General features: G+C 44.6%; 1 protein-coding gene across 1 annotated transcript in view; it reads right to left on the minus strand.

Moving 5' to 3' along the window:
* Positions 1-3,332: 3,332 nt before the first annotated feature.
* Positions 3,333-20,046, minus strand: part of LOC135532834 (perforin-1-like) — a 28,627-nt gene continuing 11,913 nt past the window's right edge. Inside the window, exons 2-7 of the mRNA XM_064960271.1 lie at positions 16,709-17,062; positions 16,354-16,593; positions 14,177-14,393; positions 13,394-13,702; positions 7,290-7,483; positions 3,333-4,992 (exon numbers count right to left, since the gene is read on the minus strand). Of these exons, the coding sequence (XP_064816343.1) occupies positions 4,557-4,992; positions 7,290-7,483; positions 13,394-13,702; positions 14,177-14,393; positions 16,354-16,593; positions 16,709-17,055 (1,743 nt within the window). The 5' untranslated portion in view covers positions 17,056-17,062 and the 3' untranslated portion in view covers positions 3,333-4,556. The remainder of the gene's footprint in view (positions 4,993-7,289; positions 7,484-13,393; positions 13,703-14,176; positions 14,394-16,353; positions 16,594-16,708; positions 17,063-20,046) is intronic.

Below are 20,046 nucleotides of genomic sequence, written 5' to 3' on the forward strand. Positions count from 1 at the left end.
CCCACACAGGGACACACACACACACACATTGATATCATGTACAAAAGGCCAGAAGTACAGTATGTGTGTGTGTGTGTGTTCGCCTGTGTTCATGTGTTACCCGTGCCGAACAGTCCCACGTCTCCCCCATTGCGTGCAGAGTTGCAGAGTCACTGAACTGAGAAACACAACAACACAACGGGGTGCATATCATGGACAGACAGATGATGTAGATTGTGTAAAGACTCCCTGCTCCGGATAAAGATCAACAACAACCCAACCCAAGTTAAACAAACCCACAGACACACTCTACAACCTGAGAGGGAAAAGGAGAGACAGATGGAGAGAGACATGATGTTGACTGATCGTGTACAATTCAACGCTGTTCTGGTTGCTACATCGTTTACCTGGTCTTGTGAAAGCAGACTTTTGCCATGTTCAGAGGTAAACTCCATCTAAACGTGAATCGATTCTCGAATCACGATGGTCTTGCTAAACTCAAACAGCAAGGTTTATTCCATCTAAATGTGAATCGATTCTCGAATCATGATGGTCTTGCTATCTCAAACAGCAAGGTTTATTCCATCTAAACGTGAATCGATTCTCGAATCACGATGGTCTTGCTAAACTCAAACAGCAAGGTTTATTCCATCCATTCCAGGCTATATACAGGGAGTACCGGAACAGAGTCAATATGGAGGCTATATACAGGGGGTACCGGAACAGAGTCAATATGGAGGCTATATACAGGGGGTACCGGTACAGAGTCAATGTGGTGGCTATATACAGGGGGTACCGGTACAGAGTCAATGTGGAGGCTATATACAGGGAGTACCAGTACAGAGTCAAAGTGGAGGTTATATACAGGGGGTACCAGTACAGAGTCAATGTGGAGGTTATATACAGGGTGTTACGGTACAGAGTCAATGTGGAGGCTATATACAGGGGGTACCGGAACAGAGTCAATATGGAGGCTATATACAGGGGGTACCGGAACAGAGTCAATGTGGAGGCTATATACAGGGGGTACCGGTACAGAGTCAATGTGGTGGCTATATACAGGGGGTACCGGTACAGAGTCAATGTGGAGGCTATATACAGGGAGTACCAGTACAGAGTCAAAGTGGAGGTTATATACAGGGTGTTACGGTACAGAGTCAATGTGGAGGCTATATACAGGGGGTACCGGAACAGAGTCAATGTGGAGGCTATATATGGGGGTACCGGTACAGAGTCAATGTGGAGGCTATATACAGGGGGTACCAGTACAGAGTCAATGTGGAGGCTATCTACAAGGGGTACCGGTACAGAGTCAATGTGGAGGCTATATACAGGGGGTACCAGTACAGAGTCAATGTGGAGGCTATATACAGGGGGTACACCTCACCACCCATACTGGTCTGGTCACACTCACCACCCATATTAATCAGGTCACAACACTCCACTCATATTAATCAGGTCTCAACGCTCCACTCATATTGGTCAGGTCACACCTCACCCCCATATTGGTCAGGTCACATCTCACCCCGATATTGGTCAGGTCACATCTCACCCCCATATTGGTCTGGTCACATCTCACCCCGATATTGGTCAGGTCACACCTCACTACCCATATTGGTCAGGTCACACCTCACCACCCATATTCGTCAGGTCACACCTCACTCCCCATATTGGTCAGGTCACATCTCACCCCCATATTGGTCAGGTCACATCTCACACCCATATTGATCAGGTCACACCTCACCACCCATATTAATAAGGTCACACCTCACCACCCATATTAATAAGGTCACACCTCACCACCCATATTAATAAGGTCACACCTCACCACCCATATTAATAAGGTCACACCTCACCACCCATATTAATAAGGTCACACCTCACCACCCATATTGGTCAGGTCACACCTCACCCCACATATTGATCAGGTCGCACCTCACCCCACATATTGATCAGGTCGCACCTCACCCCACATATTGATCAGGTCGCACCTCACCCCACATATTGATCAGGTCACATCTCACCCCGATATTGATCAGGTCACATCTCACCCCGATATTGATCAGGTCACATCTCACCCCGATATTGATCAGGTCACATCTCACCCCGATATTGATCAGGTCACATCTCACCCCGATATTGATCAGGTCACATCTCACCCCGATATTGATCAGGTCACACCTCACCAACCATATTAATCAGGTCACACCTCACCACCCATTTTGATCACCACCCATATTAATCAAAAACCTTTAAAAGGACGGTGATCAGTGTTTAGGGGAAATGGGTCGTTCAATACAAACTGTCATGCAACGTTTTGAACTGAACACACAGTAGCAGCATCAGACACACACCCCAATTTGTTTACCTTTATTTAACTAGGCAAGTCAGTTAAGAACAAATTCTTATTTTCAATGATGGCCTAGGAACAGTGGGTTAACTGCCTGTTCAGGGGCAGAACAACAGATTTCTACCTTGTCAGCTCGGGGATTCGAACTAAAAGTCCAGAGATAGGTTTACAAAATAAGAGGGAGATGAAGTGCCTCTTAGTAGATTCAAGCTGATGCACCAGCAGGGGAACTGCTCGTTCATCTATCCTCCTTTCATCCTCCCTCTCTCTCTCTCTCTTCTTCCCCCTCTCTTCCTCCCTCTCTCTTCCTCCTGTTTCTCTCTCTTTCCCAACCTGTCCCCCCCTATTCTCCCTCCCTCTCTCTCTCTTCTTCCCCCTGTCTCCTGCTGTTCCTCCCTCTCTCTTTCTCCCGTTCCTCTCTCTTTCCCAACCTGTCCCCCCCTATTCACCCTCCCTCTCTCTCTCTTCTTCCCCCTGTCTCCTGCTGTTCCTCCCTCTCTCTTCCCGTTCCCCTCTCTTTCCCAAACTCTTTCTCCTCCTCCCTTCGTATTATGATGTGTATAGTTTAAACTGCTCCTAGATCTGTGGCTGATGGATGCCATAAAATATTATGTATCTCTCTAGCAGTGCTGCCATCTACAGGACAGACTGGGTTACTGCAGATGTAGCAGTGCTGCCATCTACAGGACAGACTGGGTTACTGCAGATGTAGCAGTGCTGCCATCTACAGGACAGACTGGGTTACTGCAGATGTAGCAGTGCTGCCATCTACAGGACAGACTGGGTTACTGCAGATGTAGCAGTGCTGCCATCTACAGGACAGACTGGGTTACTGCAGATTTAGCAGTGCTTCTATCTTCAGGACAGACTGGGTTACTGATTTGATTTGACTGATTTGATTTGATTTGATCTACAGGACAGACTGGGTTACTGCAGATGTAGCAGTGCTGCCACCTATAGGAGAGAATGAGTTAGTACAACACCACAACTACAGTCATTTGATTTATACATTTATTTAACAGGGACAAAGCACATCCATGAACATTTCTGTAAATATTCCAGATTGAGACAACTGTCTGTCTGTAGTCCCTGGTGCAGATATTATTTTTCACTGGCTACATGTGTATATAACAACATCATCTGCATATTATATATCAGCACCGTATTACCGTGACACATGAAGCATGTCTTTTATATATAAGCTAAAGTGTAAAGTGTAAAACGGATCCTTGTGGAACCCCATTGCACAGTTGCCAGAAAATGTGACTTTCTGGTTGATTCTAACACTGCATTCTGTCAGATAAACTAATCCATCCATTTTAAAGCATTGGGGGAGAAATTTAAATTTTCTAGTTTAGAGAGTAGTGTTCTGTGATTTACAGTATCAAGTGCTTTTAGCAAATATATAAAACACAGCTCCTACCACTTCCACTTTGGCAAATCTCTGAAGCCGAATTGCATGGGTTATAATGAGTAATCACTAGTATTCAAGGGATCAGTCAATTGCTTAGAAACCACTCATTCTGCAGCCTTTGAAACAATTGGTGAAATGCTTCTAGGTCTATAATTATTGACCTGAAAACAAACTCCAGACTTGAACATGGTGGCAACAGCAGCTGACTTCCATTCCCTTGGGAAGATACCTTGGTTTATGGATAGATTCATCTGATGTGTTATTGGTGATGTTTAACTATAATATATGTTTTAAAGAAAACATCATCAAAACCATAGACATCTTTGGCTTTAGAGGTTTTCAAGCTCTTTTCACCTCAGTAGTTGGAATCACATCAAACATTTAGAGTGAGTCTTCGCATTGGGTGTTAAATAACTCACTCACTGTCAACTTTCGCCCCCCACATCTAGTACAGACTGAATGAAGAAATTGTTAAAAGCGGTGGCTATAGAGTAGCTCAATCAATATTCATATTTACATACAGTATTTAATCGTTTGACAGCCACCGTTTAATTATAAAGGTACAATGTAATTTGTTGAGGTCACAGACAAGCTTTGATGTGAATAATCATTATATAGTCATCTGAACCCTATAAACTCTCTGATTATACATGACAGATAAAGACATGGGGGGGGGGAGATGCACCGAGTACCACAAAGAGGAAAACATATTCTAATTATTCCCCTTGTTTCCAACCTGGTTCCTGGTGAGCTGTACAGGCAACAGACCCACTGCCTGGGATGCATTTCCTCCAGTGTGTTGTGAGGGGTACATTATACAGAGATGTACAAGAACCACAGGTACAGAACTGCTGAACTCTGGACAGGAAAGGTAGGGAAGAGGAGCCCACTCTTACTGTAGAGTGGATTAGAGTGGACTGTGGGGGTGGAGGGTGTTGTGGCTCTGAAAGGTTTGTATTTTTCACACTTGTCCCCGGTCAGGTGAGGGTCACAGGTGAGGGTGTACAGGAAATAAACCCCCACCCCCCCGCTGTTGTTACACCAGAGTTCGTGTGTCCCCTGCTCAAGGTCAACGGTACAGGTCAACAGGTTGTCATCTTCATTCACAGGATCGTAATCCCAGACAGCCACGTTTAGACTCAGGTCTTTGTCAAAGGGACCCATGTCAAAGGTAGCATTCCAGACAGGATGGTTGGACGGAATCACATCGGTCTGATGGGACTTGGAACCGTAGGTGACCACAGCAAACCTGTAGCAGGTGGAGAAATAGGAAGTTGGAAACAAACTGAAAAGATTCAAATACTATGACATGCCACAGGAGGGCGATCAAACTCATTCCAAGGAGGACCTTTAATACCCTGAGTGGAATGAGTGAGGAGAGAAAACCGGCAGACACTCGGCCCTCCGTGGAATGAGAGAGGAGAGAGAACCCGTAGACACTCAGCCCTCCGTGGAATGAGAGAAGATGGGCTACTCCAGTAGGCACATATTGCTTGCCATCCCAAATGGATCCCTATTCCCTATATAGTGTACAAAGTACACTCTTAGAAAACATTGGTGCTATCTAGAAACTAACAGGGTTCTTTGGCTGCCCCCATAGGAAAACCCTTTGAAGAACCCTTTTTGGTTCCAGGTAGAAATAATTTGAGTTCACTATAGAAACCTTTACACGGAGTATTCTACATGAAACCAAAAAGGGTTCTACCTGGAATCAAAAAGGGTTCTACCTGGAACCAAAAAGGGTTCTACCTGGAACCAAAAAGGGTTCTACCTGGAACCAAAAGGGTTCTCCTATGGGTTCAGCAGAGTAACCCTTTTGGAACCCCTTCAGTTGAAAAAAAGTTCCACCATAATTTGCAAATAAATTCATTAAAAATCCTACCATGTGATTTACTGGATATTTTTCTCATTTTGTCTGTCATAGTTGAAGTGTACCTATGATGAAAATTACAGGCCTCTCTCATCTTTTTAAGTGGGAGAACTTGCATAATTGGTGGCTGACTAAATACTTTTTTGCCCCACTGTATTTCTGCGTAACAACTATGGTAACTAACGTCGCCATGACATCGCCTGCAAGCATGATCAGGGATGAAGGTTTATTATTGGGATGAGTCATGTCCTTGAGGCCCGTACTGAGTGATTTCCGCTAGCAAAGGCTATATTGGCTGGCTATATTGTAAAAAAGGCTGGCTACATTGTAAAATTTCATAAAAACTAATCTTGGCTTTTTGCTCTTAATTTAAGGTTAGGGTTAGGCATTAGGTTTAGCAGTGTGGTTAAGGTTAGGGTTAGGCATTAGGTTTAGCAGTGTGGTTAAGGTTAGGGTTAGGCATTAGGTTTAGCAGTGTGGTTAGGGTTAGGCATTAGGGTTAGGTATTAGGTTTAGCAGTGTGGTTAGGGTTAGGCATTAGGTTTAGCAGTGTGGTTAAGATTAGGGATAGGCATTAGGTTTAGCAGTGTGGTTAAGGTTAGGGTTAGACATTAGGTTTAGCAGTGTGGTTGAGGTTAGGGTTAGGCATTAGGTTTAGCGGTGTGGTTAAGGTTAGGGTTAGGCATTAGGTTAAGCAGTGTGGTTAGGGTTAGGCATTAGGTTTAGCAGTGTGGTTAAGGTTAGGGTTAGGCATTAGGTTTAGCAGTGTGGTTAAGGTTAGGGTTAGGCATTAGGTTTAGCAGTGTGGTTGAGGTTAGGGTTAGCATTAGGTTTAGCAGTGTGGTTAAGGTTAGGGTTAGGCATTAGGGTTAGCAGTGTGGTTAGGGTTAGGCATTAGGTTTAGCAGTGTGGTTAAGGTTAGGGTTAGGCATTAGGTTTAGCAGTGTGGTTAAGGTTAGGGTTAGACATTAGTGTTAGCAGTGTGGTTAAGGTTAGGGTTAGGCATTAGGTTTAGCAGTGTGGTTAAGGTTAGGGTTAGGCATTAGGTTTAGCAGTGTGGTTGAGGTTAGGGTTAGGCATTAGGTTTAGCAGTGTGGCTAAGGTTAGGGTTAGGCATTAGGTTTAGCAGTGTGGTTAAGGTTAGTGTTAGGCATTAGGTTTAGCAGTGTGGTTAAGGTTAGGGTTAGGCATTAGGGTTAGCAGTGTGGTTAAGGTTAGGGTTAGACATTAGTGTTAGCAGTGTTAAGGTTAGGGTTAGGCATTAGGTTAAGCAGTGTGGTTAGGGTTAGGCATTAGGTTTAGCAGTGTGGTTAAGGTTAGGGTTAGGCATTAGGTTTAGCAGTGTGGCTAAGGTTAGGGTTAGGCATTAGGTGTAAACTCAGATTTGATGACTTTGTGGCAGTGACAGCTAGTGACCGGTCTGCAGAGCTGTTTCCAGAACAAGATGAATCAACAAAAAACGATAACCTGCATCAGGAATTTCTATTGAAAAAGCAGTTATGGCTCTCATTATTTAAATGATCTTTGGTAAAACTGCAATAAACTTTTGCTCGATAGATGAGTAAAAAATGGTGTTTACCCTCCACTACACCTCTGTAGAGAACTGAACAGTTTACCTGTGTTTACCCTCCACTACACCTGTTAGAGTACTGAAATTGTGCAGTAACATAACATACCCTTCAGTGTCTCCTGCTATCCAGTGGTAGTCTCCCACCAGTCCCCAGGCTCTGACCACCGTCACCACCAGTCTTCCCTGTGAGACCATCCTGAGGCAGCAGTTTGAGTCCCGATTAGAGTAACGATGCCCACAGGGCAGTTCCCCGTTGCTCTTCGGGGGGGCGTTCTCCTTCAGGTAATCCTGGACTGCCTCCTTTGTATTTTGAACAAAATGTTAACATATTAATTGACATATAACATATAACCTAAGATCCCGATCTTAGGTTGTATTTATGCATCCTGTGACAAGAATCTCCAATAAACAAACCCACCAGAGGTAATATAATTATATAACAAACAAGGTTCATCAGGTTACGTCAAACTTCTGGGTTTTATTCTCCAACGTTCAAACTCTTTGTAATCTCTGGCCAATAACAATAGAAATTAATAGAATAAAATATCCTTGAAGTGCCTCATGTACTTTATATATGTACATATCATATCCTACAAGCCCATGTCAGGTAGTTTTGTGTTTTTAGAATTATCAAATGTGAAGACTTATTTTATCAAATCAATTCTCTATGTGTAATTATTATTGCGTGACTAAACTAATCATGTGAACTTAATTAACTAGGAAGTCGGGGCACCATGGAAAATGTTCAGATTACAAAGTTACAATTTTCTGAATGTAACTCTTCAGATATTTTAATATCTGATCAATTAGTCTTCTATTCATTAATTATTCTTAACCTCACGTCAGTCTCATTTCAAATGTCGTAAAATTCTTGTTTATCTGCACGAACCCAGCCTCTACTATGAATCATCCATACACAAATTGCCATAATTACTCATTTACTAACTAACTAAATAATCACAGAAATACATAACAAACAAACAGGAGATATTGGTTACTAACAATGATAGGGAAGATCCCCTAGTGGGCTAAACAGATATGACGGCTTGGTGGACAAAGGAATGGGGGTGTGGCCTGAGAGAGATGATAGGGAAGATCCCCTAGTGGGCTAAACAGATATGACGGCTTGGTGGACAAAGGAATGGGGGTGTGGCCTGAGAGAGATGATAGGGAAGATCCCCTAGTGGGCTACACAGATATGACGGCTTGGTGGACAAAGGAATGGGGGTGTGGCCTGAGAGAGATGATAGGGAAGATCACCTAGTGGGCTACACAGATATGACGGCTTGGTGGACAAAGGAATGGGGGTGTGGCCTGAGAGAGATGATAGGGAACATCCCCTAGTGGGCTACACAGATATGACGGCTTGGTGGACAAAGGAATGGGGGTTTCACGCTGGGGTTTGCTTAGTCTGAAGTGAATTTCATCAAGAGTGGGTTTTATACGTAACAGTAGAAAAGGGCGGTCCATGACGCCTAATGTGATGTCTGGGGGGTGGGGCACGATCTACACCCAGAAAGGGCCACGTCATGACACTAGGTAGGTAACCAGCTAAAGGGGAGTGGTTTTTCCTCTCCCAGGCATTCACCAATTGGTACTTCAGTCTCCCCTGGTTTCTCAGTTTTAACCGGCTGCTGTGTCAGTGGCGGTCTCATCGCCAAAACGAAGACCGTCGCCAAAACAAATACGGTTTTGACGAGTTGTTCTGCAGAGTTCTTCGAGGAAGGAAACAGAGGAAGGGTCTCTCAATTAAAATGGCGCCGGAAGGGGTAGCTAGCGTTTTATTGGCTCCTAAACAACTGTGCTATTTTGTTAGGTTTTTTAAATCGTTTGCAACTCATTTGGTACATCATTTTGCTGCTACCCTCTCTTATGACCGAAAATAGCTTCTGGACATCAGAACAGCGATTACTCACCTCAAACTGGACAAAGATTTTTTATTTAATGAGTCCGACGCTAAGGATATACTGCTTTGGGAAGAACAGGCCCAACTCCTACTATACCCGGCTCTGATGCTCGTCTAATTTGGCTTGGCTTGCAAACTATTACGGACTACAAAGGGGAAACCAGCAACCAGCTGCCCAGTGAAACGAGCCTAACAGGCAAACAAGATGCCTTTTATAATTATTTCGAGGCAAGCAACACTGAAGTATGTATGAGAACACCAGCTGTTCCAGACAACTGTGTGATCACGCTCTCTCCGAAGCCGATATGAGCAAGACCTTTAAACAGGTCAACAATCACGAAGCCGTGGGGCAAGATGGATTACCAGGACGTGTACTCAAAGCATGCGTGGACCAACTGGCACGTGTCTTCACTGACATTTTCAACTTCTCCCTGACTGAGTCTGTAAAACCTAAATGTTTCGCAGAACAACAGCAATGGACTTTGTGAAGATGCTGGAGGAAACAGGTACAAAGTATCAATAACCACAGTAAAACGAGTCCTATATCAATGTAACCTGAAAGGCAGCTCAGGAAGGAAGAAGCCAATGCTCCAAATCCGTCATAAAAAAAACAGACTACGGTTTGCAACTGCGCATGGGGACAAAGATCGTGCTTTTTGGAGAAATGTCCTCTGGTCTGATGAAACAAAAATAGAACTGTTTGGCCATAATGACCATCGTTATGCATGGAGGAAAAGGGGGAGGCTTGCAAGCCGAAGAACACCACTCTGGAAGAAAAGGCGTGTCGACGGCCATACCGGATACCAGAAGCCTGGAGGGTGGCGGTCCAGCGGGAAGTGACAGCAATGCTAGAGACGGGGGTACTGGAGGAGTCCCACAGTGAGTGGTCTAGCCCTATAGTGCTGGTACCGAAACTGGATGGAACCGCCCGCTTCTGCAATGACTTCCGGGACCTGAATGAGGTCAGTAAGTTTTACCCCAACCCCATGCCACTGGTGGATGAACTGATCGACCGCTTGGGTATTGGGAGATACATCAGCACGTTGGACCCGACGAAGGGGTACTGGCAGTTGCCGCTGGCAGCGTCCTCCCAGGGGAAGATGGCCCTCTACACCCCGGGGGGGGGCTACTATCGGGTTATTCCTTTCGGGCTCTAAGGGGCACGAGCGACCTTTCAGCGACTCGTGGACTGACATTGTGCACAGTGACAGTTGGGAGTCCCATCTTTGGGACAGTGCTTCGCCGTGAAGTGGACACCCTCAAGTATTTACTCCTCGGGAGGAAGTTCACCCTGATCACTGACCACGCCCCCATATGTTGATGATGACAGGAATGACCACACCCCCATATGTTGATGATAACACGAATGACCATGCCCCCATATGTTGATGATAACACGAATGACCACGCCCACCATATGTTGATGATAACACGAATGACCACTCCCCCCATATGTTGATGATAACACGAATGACCACGCCCCCCATATATTGATGATAACACAAATGACCACGCCCCCCATATGTTAATGATAAAAGGTAAGGACACGAATGACCATGTCACCCACTGGTTCCTGTCCTTACAACGATTCTCTTTCTCCGTCATCCACAGGTCGGGGGCCCAGCACGGCAATGTGGCCGTTGGAAAGTTGTGCTTGTGGACTAAAACCTCCCTGTCTCTGCGTTAATCTCTGCACGCTCCCCCATAGGCCATGGGGAGGTCAATGTAAATAGCCCATGGGGGGAGGTCAATGTAAATAGCCCATGGGGGAAGTCAATGTAAATAAGCCATGGGGAGGTCAATGTAAATAGCCCATGGGGAGGTCAATGTAAATAGCCCATGGGGAGGTCAATGTAAATAGCCCATGGGGGGAGATCAATGTAAATAGGCCATGGGGGGAGGTCAATGTAAATAGCCCATGGGGAGGTCAATGCAAATAGGCCATGGGGAGGTCAATGTAAATAGCCCATGGGGAGGTCAATGTAAATAGCCCATGGGGGGAGATCAATGTAAATAGGCCATGGGGAGGTCAATGTAAATAGCCCATGGGGAGGTCAATGTAAATAGCCCATGGGGAGGTCAATGTAAATAGGCCATGGGGAGGTCAATGTAAATAGCCCATGGGGAGGTCAATGTAAATAGGCAATTTGATTCATTAACACACATTAACACATTATTATTTGTTGTCAATCCTGTTGCCTAGTTACCCTTACCTACAGTGCCTTGCGAAAGTACTCGGCCCTCTTGAACTTTGCGACCTTTTGCCACATTTCAGGCTTCAAACATAAAGATATAAAACTGTATTTTTTTGTGAAGAATCAACAACAAGTGGGACACAATCATGAAGTGGAATGACATTTATTGGATATTTCAAACTTTTTTAACACATCAAAAACTGAAAAATTGGGCGTGCAAAATTATTCAGCCCCCTTAAGTTAATACTTTGTAGCGCCACCTTTTGCTGCGATTACAGCTGTAAGTCGCTTGGGGTATGTCTCTATCAGTTTTGCACATCAAGAGACTGAAATTTTTTCCCATTCCTCCTTGCAAAACAGCTCGAGCTCAGTGAGGTTGGATGGAGAGCATTTGTGAACAGCAGTTTTCAGTTCTTTCCACAGATTCTCGATTGGATTCGGGTCTGGACTTTGACTTGGCCATTCTAACACCTGAATATGTTTAGTTTTGAACCATTCCATTGTAGATTTTGCTTTATGTTTTGGATCATTTTCTTGTTGGAAGACAAATCTCCGTCCCAGTCTCAGGTCTTTTGCAGACTCCATCAGGTTTTCTTCCAGAATGGTCCTGTATTTGGCTCCATCCATCTTCCCATCAATTTTAACCATCTTCCCTGTCCCTGCTGAAGAAAAGCAGGCCCAAACTATGATGCTGCCACCATCATGTTTGACAGTGGGGATGGTGTGGTCAGGGTGATGAGCTGTGTTGCTTTTACGCCAAACATAACGTTTTGCATTGTTGCCAAAAAGTTCAATTTTGGTTTCATCTGACCAGAGCACCTTCTTCCACATGTTTGGTGTGTCTCCCAGGTGGCTTGTGGCAAACTTTAAACGACACATTTTATGGATATCTTTAAGAAATGTCTTTCTTCTTGCCACTCTTCCATAAAGGCCAGATTTGTGCAATATACAACTGATTGTTGTCCTATGGACAGAGTCTCCCACCTCAGCTGTAGATCTCTGCAGTTCATCCAGAGTGATCATGGGCCTTTTGGCTGCATCTCTGATCAGTCTTCTCCTTGTATGAGCTGAAAGTTTAGAGGGACGGCCAGGTCTTGGTAGATTTGCAGTGGTCTGATACTCCTTCCATTTCAATATTATCGCTTGCACAGTGCTCCTTGGGATGTTTAAAGCTTGGGAAATCTTTTTGTATCCAAATCCGGCTTTAAACTTCTTCACAACAGTATCTCGGACCGGCCTGGTTTGTTCCTTGTTCTTCATGATGCTCTCTGCGCTTTTAACGGACCTCTGAGACTATTACAGTGCAGGTGCATTTATACGGAGACTTGATTACACACAGGTGGATTGTATTTATCATCATTAGTCATTTAGGTCAACATTGGATCATTCAGAGATCCTCACTGAACTTCTGGAGAGAGTTTGCTGCACTGAAAGTAAAAGGGGCTGAATAATTTTGCACGCCCAATTTTTCAGTTTTCGATTTGTTAAAACAGTTTGAAATATCCAATAAATGTCGTTCCACTTCATGATTGTGTCCCACTTGTTGTTGATTCTTCACAAAAAAATACAGTTTTATATCTTTATGTTTGAAGCCTGAAATGTGGCAAAAGGTCGCAAAGTTCAAGGGGGCCGAATACTTTCGCAAGGCACTGTACATGTATATATATACTTCAGCTACCTCATACCCCTGCACATTGACTCTGTACTGGCACCCCCTGTATATAGCCATGTTGTCTTTACTCATTGTGTATTTATGCCTCAACCCACAGGGGGTCCCATTACAGGTATCACTTGAACATATGTAAGACATGGCAAGATGTGTAGAATGGCAGGAAATCTGCTTTAAAACTGCAAAATGTTCTCTCCGCTAACAACAGGGATGTGAGCAGTTTGGGGTTGCATGGCTGGGGGTTTGTTTACAACACCGACAAATGACAATATCAAGCCAGACCTTTGCCACCTAGAAAAATGTGTGTGTCCGCACCTTATTATTTCACCTACCAGGTCTAAACCAGGACCTGATTAGAGGGCAAGAAAGTAACAAAGCTGTGGAACTGGCTTCAAGGTCCAGGTATGAATTTGAGTGAAATATCAACCTCCAAAGGTTACCTTCACTCCCTGCTGGACAGCCGTGTTGGGTGTTAGCAGATGCAGAGGCGTTAGAGAATAGTAGATTACATCCGGGAAGTTCTTCAAGGTTCTCATCCAACTATGGAACCCCACTGAGTCGTTACGGTTGAGTGACAGCTCCCCCGGCCAACCAGAGCCTCCCACCACCTTGGTGTGGTGGCTGAGGAAGCTCGAGCTGTAGGAGGTCTTCGAGTCGTGGTTGTCCAGAACTTTGGAGCACCTTTCGTCACTAGAGGAAACAGATATCCCAGCGTTTACCTTAAAGCCCCTGGACAAGCAGGATTCCACCTGAGAGATGGAATACAGAGCCATATATTCAGAGAGTTGTTTATAAGGTTTCTTCCATAAAAGACTGATGCATTTACTCCGTGGGCAATATTAATCAATTGAGTTTTCTGAATGTAACTAAACGTCTAGAAATACATGCAAAAAATCTTGTGTTGTAGGTTTTCGCTCTAGTCTGGTACACCTGATTCTAATAATTAGCTGGTTGATGAGCTGAATCAGGTTAGTTACAACTGGGGTTGGAGTGAAAACATACAGGAGGATAGTTCTCCAAAAAACTGGGTTGGAGAGCAATAGACTAGATAGATGTAAACATACAGGAGGGTATCTCTCCAGGAACAGGGTTCAAGAGCCCTGATCTAACAGTATACGGCTCTGGTTCTATGTAATGATTACAGATTGCTGTTTGAATTCCTGTAGCTTCCTTTAATGGAAAATGTCCTCTATTACAACAGGCATTGAGAGTAAGTAAGTCACCTGCTTTATAGAGAGGCCACTATGTGAGGCCTGACAGGTGTGTATTGCTGTGGTCATCGTCAGCCGGCCTCCCAGGTCAACTTGGCGGATGTAGTGAGTCCCATAGGTGTCTATGAGCCGGCGGTACTGGGCCTTGGAAGCCTTAGAGTATGAACTCAGACGATCAATGTCCTTACGGAACTCATCGCTGAGAGTTGGAGTGTTTGGCGTGCGATAACTGGAACACAGGAATTAGCATATCAGATGTGAATTCAAATACGACACAGAGACGACCTTGATCTACAATTGGTTGACCCTTTCTCAGCCTATAGCGCACAGAAGCAATGGTCCTTTCAACATTTTGGTGGGTGTCGCGGTAACAGCAGGTCACATACAAAAAACACATTACAGCTTGAATGTGTTATAAATCAGAACTCAAAAGATCAGATTCCATGTGTTTTTGTTGTTGTATGCCAATAGATCAGAACTGGGGTGACTGTGTGAACAAAGCCTTCATGAAATGAAAACCCTTATGGAAAAAACACATTGGAAAATCCACATCTTGCAAATGTGGAATTTTATTTCACAATATTAAACAGTGAGTTTTTGGAACACTTAATATGTGATGATATTGCATATGAAATTTCACGCGAAACACTTCACATGTGGATTTTTACATGTGATCACAAATGTTCACACGATGCCCTGTTACTCATTATGAAAAGACAGTGCTTTTCAACTTACATATTTGACTACATAATAATAATAACATGTGTATTTATACAGCCAGGCCATGTAACATGTCCTCGTCTGGGATTTGAACTCACACAACGTCTTGGTTCACAGCATTTTGAGCTTCCTTCTACGCCACCATATCCTGTGTCCATTATTGATATCACCTATAATTCCTTCACTTTGGACTTCAAAGTTATTTTCAGCTTTGTTAGAAAAATACACTCAATAAAAACTATTATATTTACCATAGTGATACAGGAGAAACATTAAAACAGCATAATTTAACCCACCAAAATTATACAACTATACACCAAAATCACACAACTTTACACCGAAATTAGACAACTATAGAGAAAACTCTTAAACTGCTGAAATAAGTAAATTAAATCAATGATGACAGAGAGAATAGTCAGATTAACTGATAACTAGAATAGCAGGGCAGATGGTACTCTTTAACTGGGCCGGGGACACAGTGACAATGTATCTGTGACACTGTGGCTGCGTTTACACAGGCACACCAATTCTGATCTTTTGCCCAATCTGATCTGATCAAAATACAAATTAGAGACTTAAAAAAAAAAGTTTGATTGTTGATTTGTTGATTTGATTGTTGATTTAAAAGTAGAGAATGTCATGCCTAGTTATTTTACTAAACATGGTTTTCAATATATATTTTCATATTTTTTTAAACAAGTTGGTACATGCCATTGATTTAAATCTGTCTGTAAATCTGATTTAAAGTTTTAAATTGGAAATACTTTAGTTTCTCCAGCAAGCCAACCCTGGAATGAGCTCCCTACAACACAACAGTTCAAAGACTTCCTTCTGCGTGGAATGGAAAGAAGAATATGAATGAGTTCTCAGAGTTTAAATGGACCCACTTGCTGTCCTTTTTGATACTTTCTAGCTGTGTTATCACTGCACTTAGACCTGCATGAGACATTCAAGCCTGGGGTTAAGCATCTATTAAAACATGCACCACTTAGCCCAGGGCTAGTTGGTCCTGTTCCACAGGAGGGTTAGCACTGTCTTTTCAGAGCCAATCCCTTCCTCCAACCTAAAACATACAGAACATTCTGGAAAATGATGTTACATTCTCATCACAGTAAATTCTCAGTTTTTTTCCAGGGAAGCAAGGATGTTTTTTGGGATGTTCTCAGAACGTTATGTCATAGTACCCTGGAGGTTTTTGTCTAGTTCCCAGTTTGTTCCAGGGATGTCCCCGGGGACGTTTTTAGGGCGTCCTTGGGATGCTATTGAGGATAGGAGGTTTTTGTCATTTTTACATTTTGCATCCCCATGTTGTAAAAAATAAAATCACATGGGATCATGTTGTTTTCACATTTTGTTTCGTTTTTTTTGTGTGTCACGTGTTACAACATTTCACATGTGATCTTATGTGATATCTGTAAGGGAAGCTCTATAAAAGATGAACAAATCATCATTATTATTGTTATTATTACCTGTAGTGACGGCAGCGGAGATTCTGTGAGAAGAAAGAGTGGAGGTCCTCTTTGGTCTTGGTCGTGGCAAAGATGGCTACATCCGACTGGGACCCTCCCATCTCTATGCTAGCGCCCACGTCCTTCTCCACACTCACAATCACCGGTCCCACAGGTACACTTACAGACACCTTCGCCTCATTACTCAAACCCCCCTTCCATTTTGTAGAGATCTCGTTAGTAGTGGACTGTGCCAGGTTACTGGAGGAGAGGAGGCGAGGATAGATGAGGAGAGGAGAGCAGAGAAGAGGTGAGGAGAGGAGATGTTTACTGTCCAATTTCCATCAAGGAAACAGTCAGAAACCACCCTACTCACCTGACAGAGGCATGAGAGTGGCTGGAGATAACCTCAGTACAGTGGCTGTAGGACCTCCAGTCTACAACAGACAGGGGTATTTTCTGCAGCTCGTTCCCCTGTAGGGGGTTACTACACAGTGTACAGGTTTTACTGGGGGACAGGTAGGTCTTCAGGTCGATCAGGTAGGCCCCTTTACGTTTCAGGGTCACCACGTCAAACCCCTCCCCTGCCAGGTTGTGACCGGGGACAAAGGGTGCAGAGTCACACTGGGATTGGCTGGCAGTACGACAGGAGAGGGCGGAGTCCAGTTGAGAAAGCAGAAGGAGGAGAGGAAGGGAGAAGAGGGGAGGGGCTGATAAGGGCATTACTGAACTAAAGGGAGGGAGGCAAGGGAGGAGAGAGAGAAAAAGGAGGAGAGCGAGTATGGGAGGAGTAGGGAAGAAAATGGCAGAGATAGAAGGGATAAGAGAAAGTGAGAGGTTTGGGGGAGAGAGAAGGGATGAGACAAAGTGAGAGGTTTGGGGGAGAGAGAAGGAGAGAGAGAAGGGATGAGAGAAGGAGAGAGAATGAGAGAGAATGAGAGAGAAGGGATGAGACGAAGTGAGAGGTTTGGGGGAGAGAGAAGGAGAGAGAAGGAGAGAGAAGGAGAGAGAAGCGATGAGACAAAGTGAGAGGTTTGGGGGAGAGAGAAGGAGAGAGAAGGAGAGAAGGAGAGAGAAGGGATGAGACAAAGTGAGAGGTTTGGGGGGAGAGAGAAGGAGTGAGAAGGAGAGAGAAGGAGAGAGAAGGGATGAGACAACGTACGAGGTTTGGGGGAGAAAGAAGGAGAGAGAATGAGAGAGAGAAGGGATGAGAGAAAGTGAGAGGTTTGGGGGAGAGAGAAGGAGAGAGAAGGGATGAGACTGTTTAAACTCCATGTTGTGAAACACTTTGTGACTTGAAATGAAACCACTATATACAGTGGGGTTATGGTGCATTCAGGAAGTAATCAGACCCATTGAAATGAAACCACTATATACAGTGGGGTTATGGTGCATTCAGAAAGTAATTAGACCCCTGGTCTTTTTCCTCATTTTGTTACGTTACAGCCTTATTCTAAAATTGATCAAATAAAATAATTCTCATCAATACCCTGTAATGACAAAGCAGCCCCTGCTCCTACATCGCTGGCATCAGTGTACAAAGCAGCCCCTGCTCCTACATCGCTGGCATCAGTGTACAAAGCAGCCCCTGCTCCTACATCGCTGGCATCAGTGTACAAAGCAGCCCTGCTCCTACATCGCTGGCATCAGTGTACAAAGCAGCCCTGCTCCTACATCGCTGGCATCAGTGTACAAAGCAGCCCTGCTCCTACATCGCTGGCATCAGTGTACAAAGCAGCCCTGCTCCTACATCGCTGGCATCAGTGTACAAAGCAGCCCTGCTCCTACATCGCTGGCATCAGTGTACAAAGCAGCCCTGCTCCTACATCGCTGGCATCAGTGTACAAAGCAGCCCTGCTCCTACATCGCTGGCATCAGTGTACAAAGCAGCCCTGCTCCTACATCGCTGGCATCAGTGTACAAAGCAGCCCTGCTCCTATATCGCTGGCATCAGTGTACAAAGCAGCCCTGCTCCTACATCGCTGGCATCAGTGTACAAAGCAGCCCTGCTCCTACATCGCTGGCATCAGTGTACAAAGCAGCCCTGCTCCTACATCGCTGGCATCAGTGTACAAAGCAGCCCTGCTCCTATATCGCTGGCATCAGTGTACAAAGCAGCCCCTGCTCCTACATCGCTGGCATCAGTGTACAAAGCAGCCCTGCTCCTACATCGCTGGCATCAGTGTACAAAGCAGCCCTGCTCCTACATCCTGCTCCTACATCGCTGGCATCAGTGTACAAAGCAGCCCCTGCTCCTACATCGTTGGCATCAGTGTACAAAGCAGCCCTGCTCCTACATCGCTGGCATCAGTGTACAAAGCAGCTCTGCTCCTACATCGCTGGCATCAGTGTACAAAGCAGCCCTGCTCCTACATCGCTGGCATCAGTGTACAAAGCAGCCCCTGCTCCTACATCGCTGGCATCAGTGTACAAAGCAGCCCTGCTCCTACATTGCTGGCATCAGTGTACAAAGCAGCCCTGCTCCTACATCGCTGGCATCAGTGGACAAAGCAGCCCTGCTCCTACATCACTGGCATCCAAGTACAAAGCAAATGGACGACGGAAATCCGGGGCAGCACCGGTGCAGAGACACAAAGGGTTCCAGCAAACCGAAAGGGAGATGAAGAGGAAGTCCCAGAGGAAAAGGTAGATATTCTAAAAGCAGTGCAACAATGTTGCCTTTTTCCTCCACAGCCAAAAATACATCAAGGTTTTCCAGAACCTCTGAGTTGCTCAGCTGACCAACAGGTTCAGGGTGTATTCGGCTTTCCTTACACTCTAAAATGAGTGCTGGGCTTTCCTTATACTCTAAAATGAGTACTGGGCTTTCCTTACACTCTAATATGAGTACTGGGCTTTCCTTACACTCTCAAATGAGTACTGGGCTTTCCTCATACTCTCAAATGAGTACTGGGCTTTCCTTACACTCTCAAATGAGTACTGGGCTTTCCTCATACTCTCAAATGAGTGCTGGGCTTTCCTTACACTCTCAAATGAGTACTGGGCTTTCCTTACACTCTAAAATGAGTACTGGGCTTTCTTTACACTCTCAAATGAGTACTGGGCTTTACTTATACTCTCAAATGAGTACTGGGCTTTCCTTACACTCTCAAATGAGTACTGGGCTTTCCTTATACTCTCAAATGAGTGCTGGGCTTTCCTTATACTCTCAAATGAGTACTGGGCTTTCCTTATACTCTCAAATGAGTACTGGGCTTTCCTTACACTCTAAAATGAGTACTGGGCTTTCCTTACACTCTCAAATGAGTACTGGGCTTTCCTTACACTCTCAAATGAGTACTGGGCTTTCCTTACACTCTCAAATGAGTACTGGGCTTTCCTTACACTCTCAAATGAGTACTGGGCTTTCCTTATACTCTCAAATGAGTACTGGGCTTTCCTTATACTCTCAAATGAGTACTGGGCTTTCCTTATACTCTCAAATGAGTGCTGGGCTTTCCTTACACTCTCAAATGAGTACTGGGCTTTCCTTATACTCTCAAATGAGTACTGGGCTTTCCTTATACTCTCAAATGAGTGCTGGGCTTTCCTTATACTCTCAAATGAGTGCTGGGCTTTCCTTATACTCTCAAATGAGTGCTGGGCTTTCCTTACACTCTCAAATGAGTGCTGGGCTTTCCTTACACTCTCAAATGAGTGCTGGGCTTTTCTAGTGTTCTCAAGGAAGACTATAGTCAATGGTGACGGTAGTGG

Source organism: Oncorhynchus masou, chromosome 5 (genome assembly GCF_036934945.1).
Source record: "Oncorhynchus masou masou isolate Uvic2021 chromosome 5, UVic_Omas_1.1, whole genome shotgun sequence".
Taxonomy (NCBI): domain Eukaryota; kingdom Metazoa; phylum Chordata; class Actinopteri; order Salmoniformes; family Salmonidae; genus Oncorhynchus; species Oncorhynchus masou.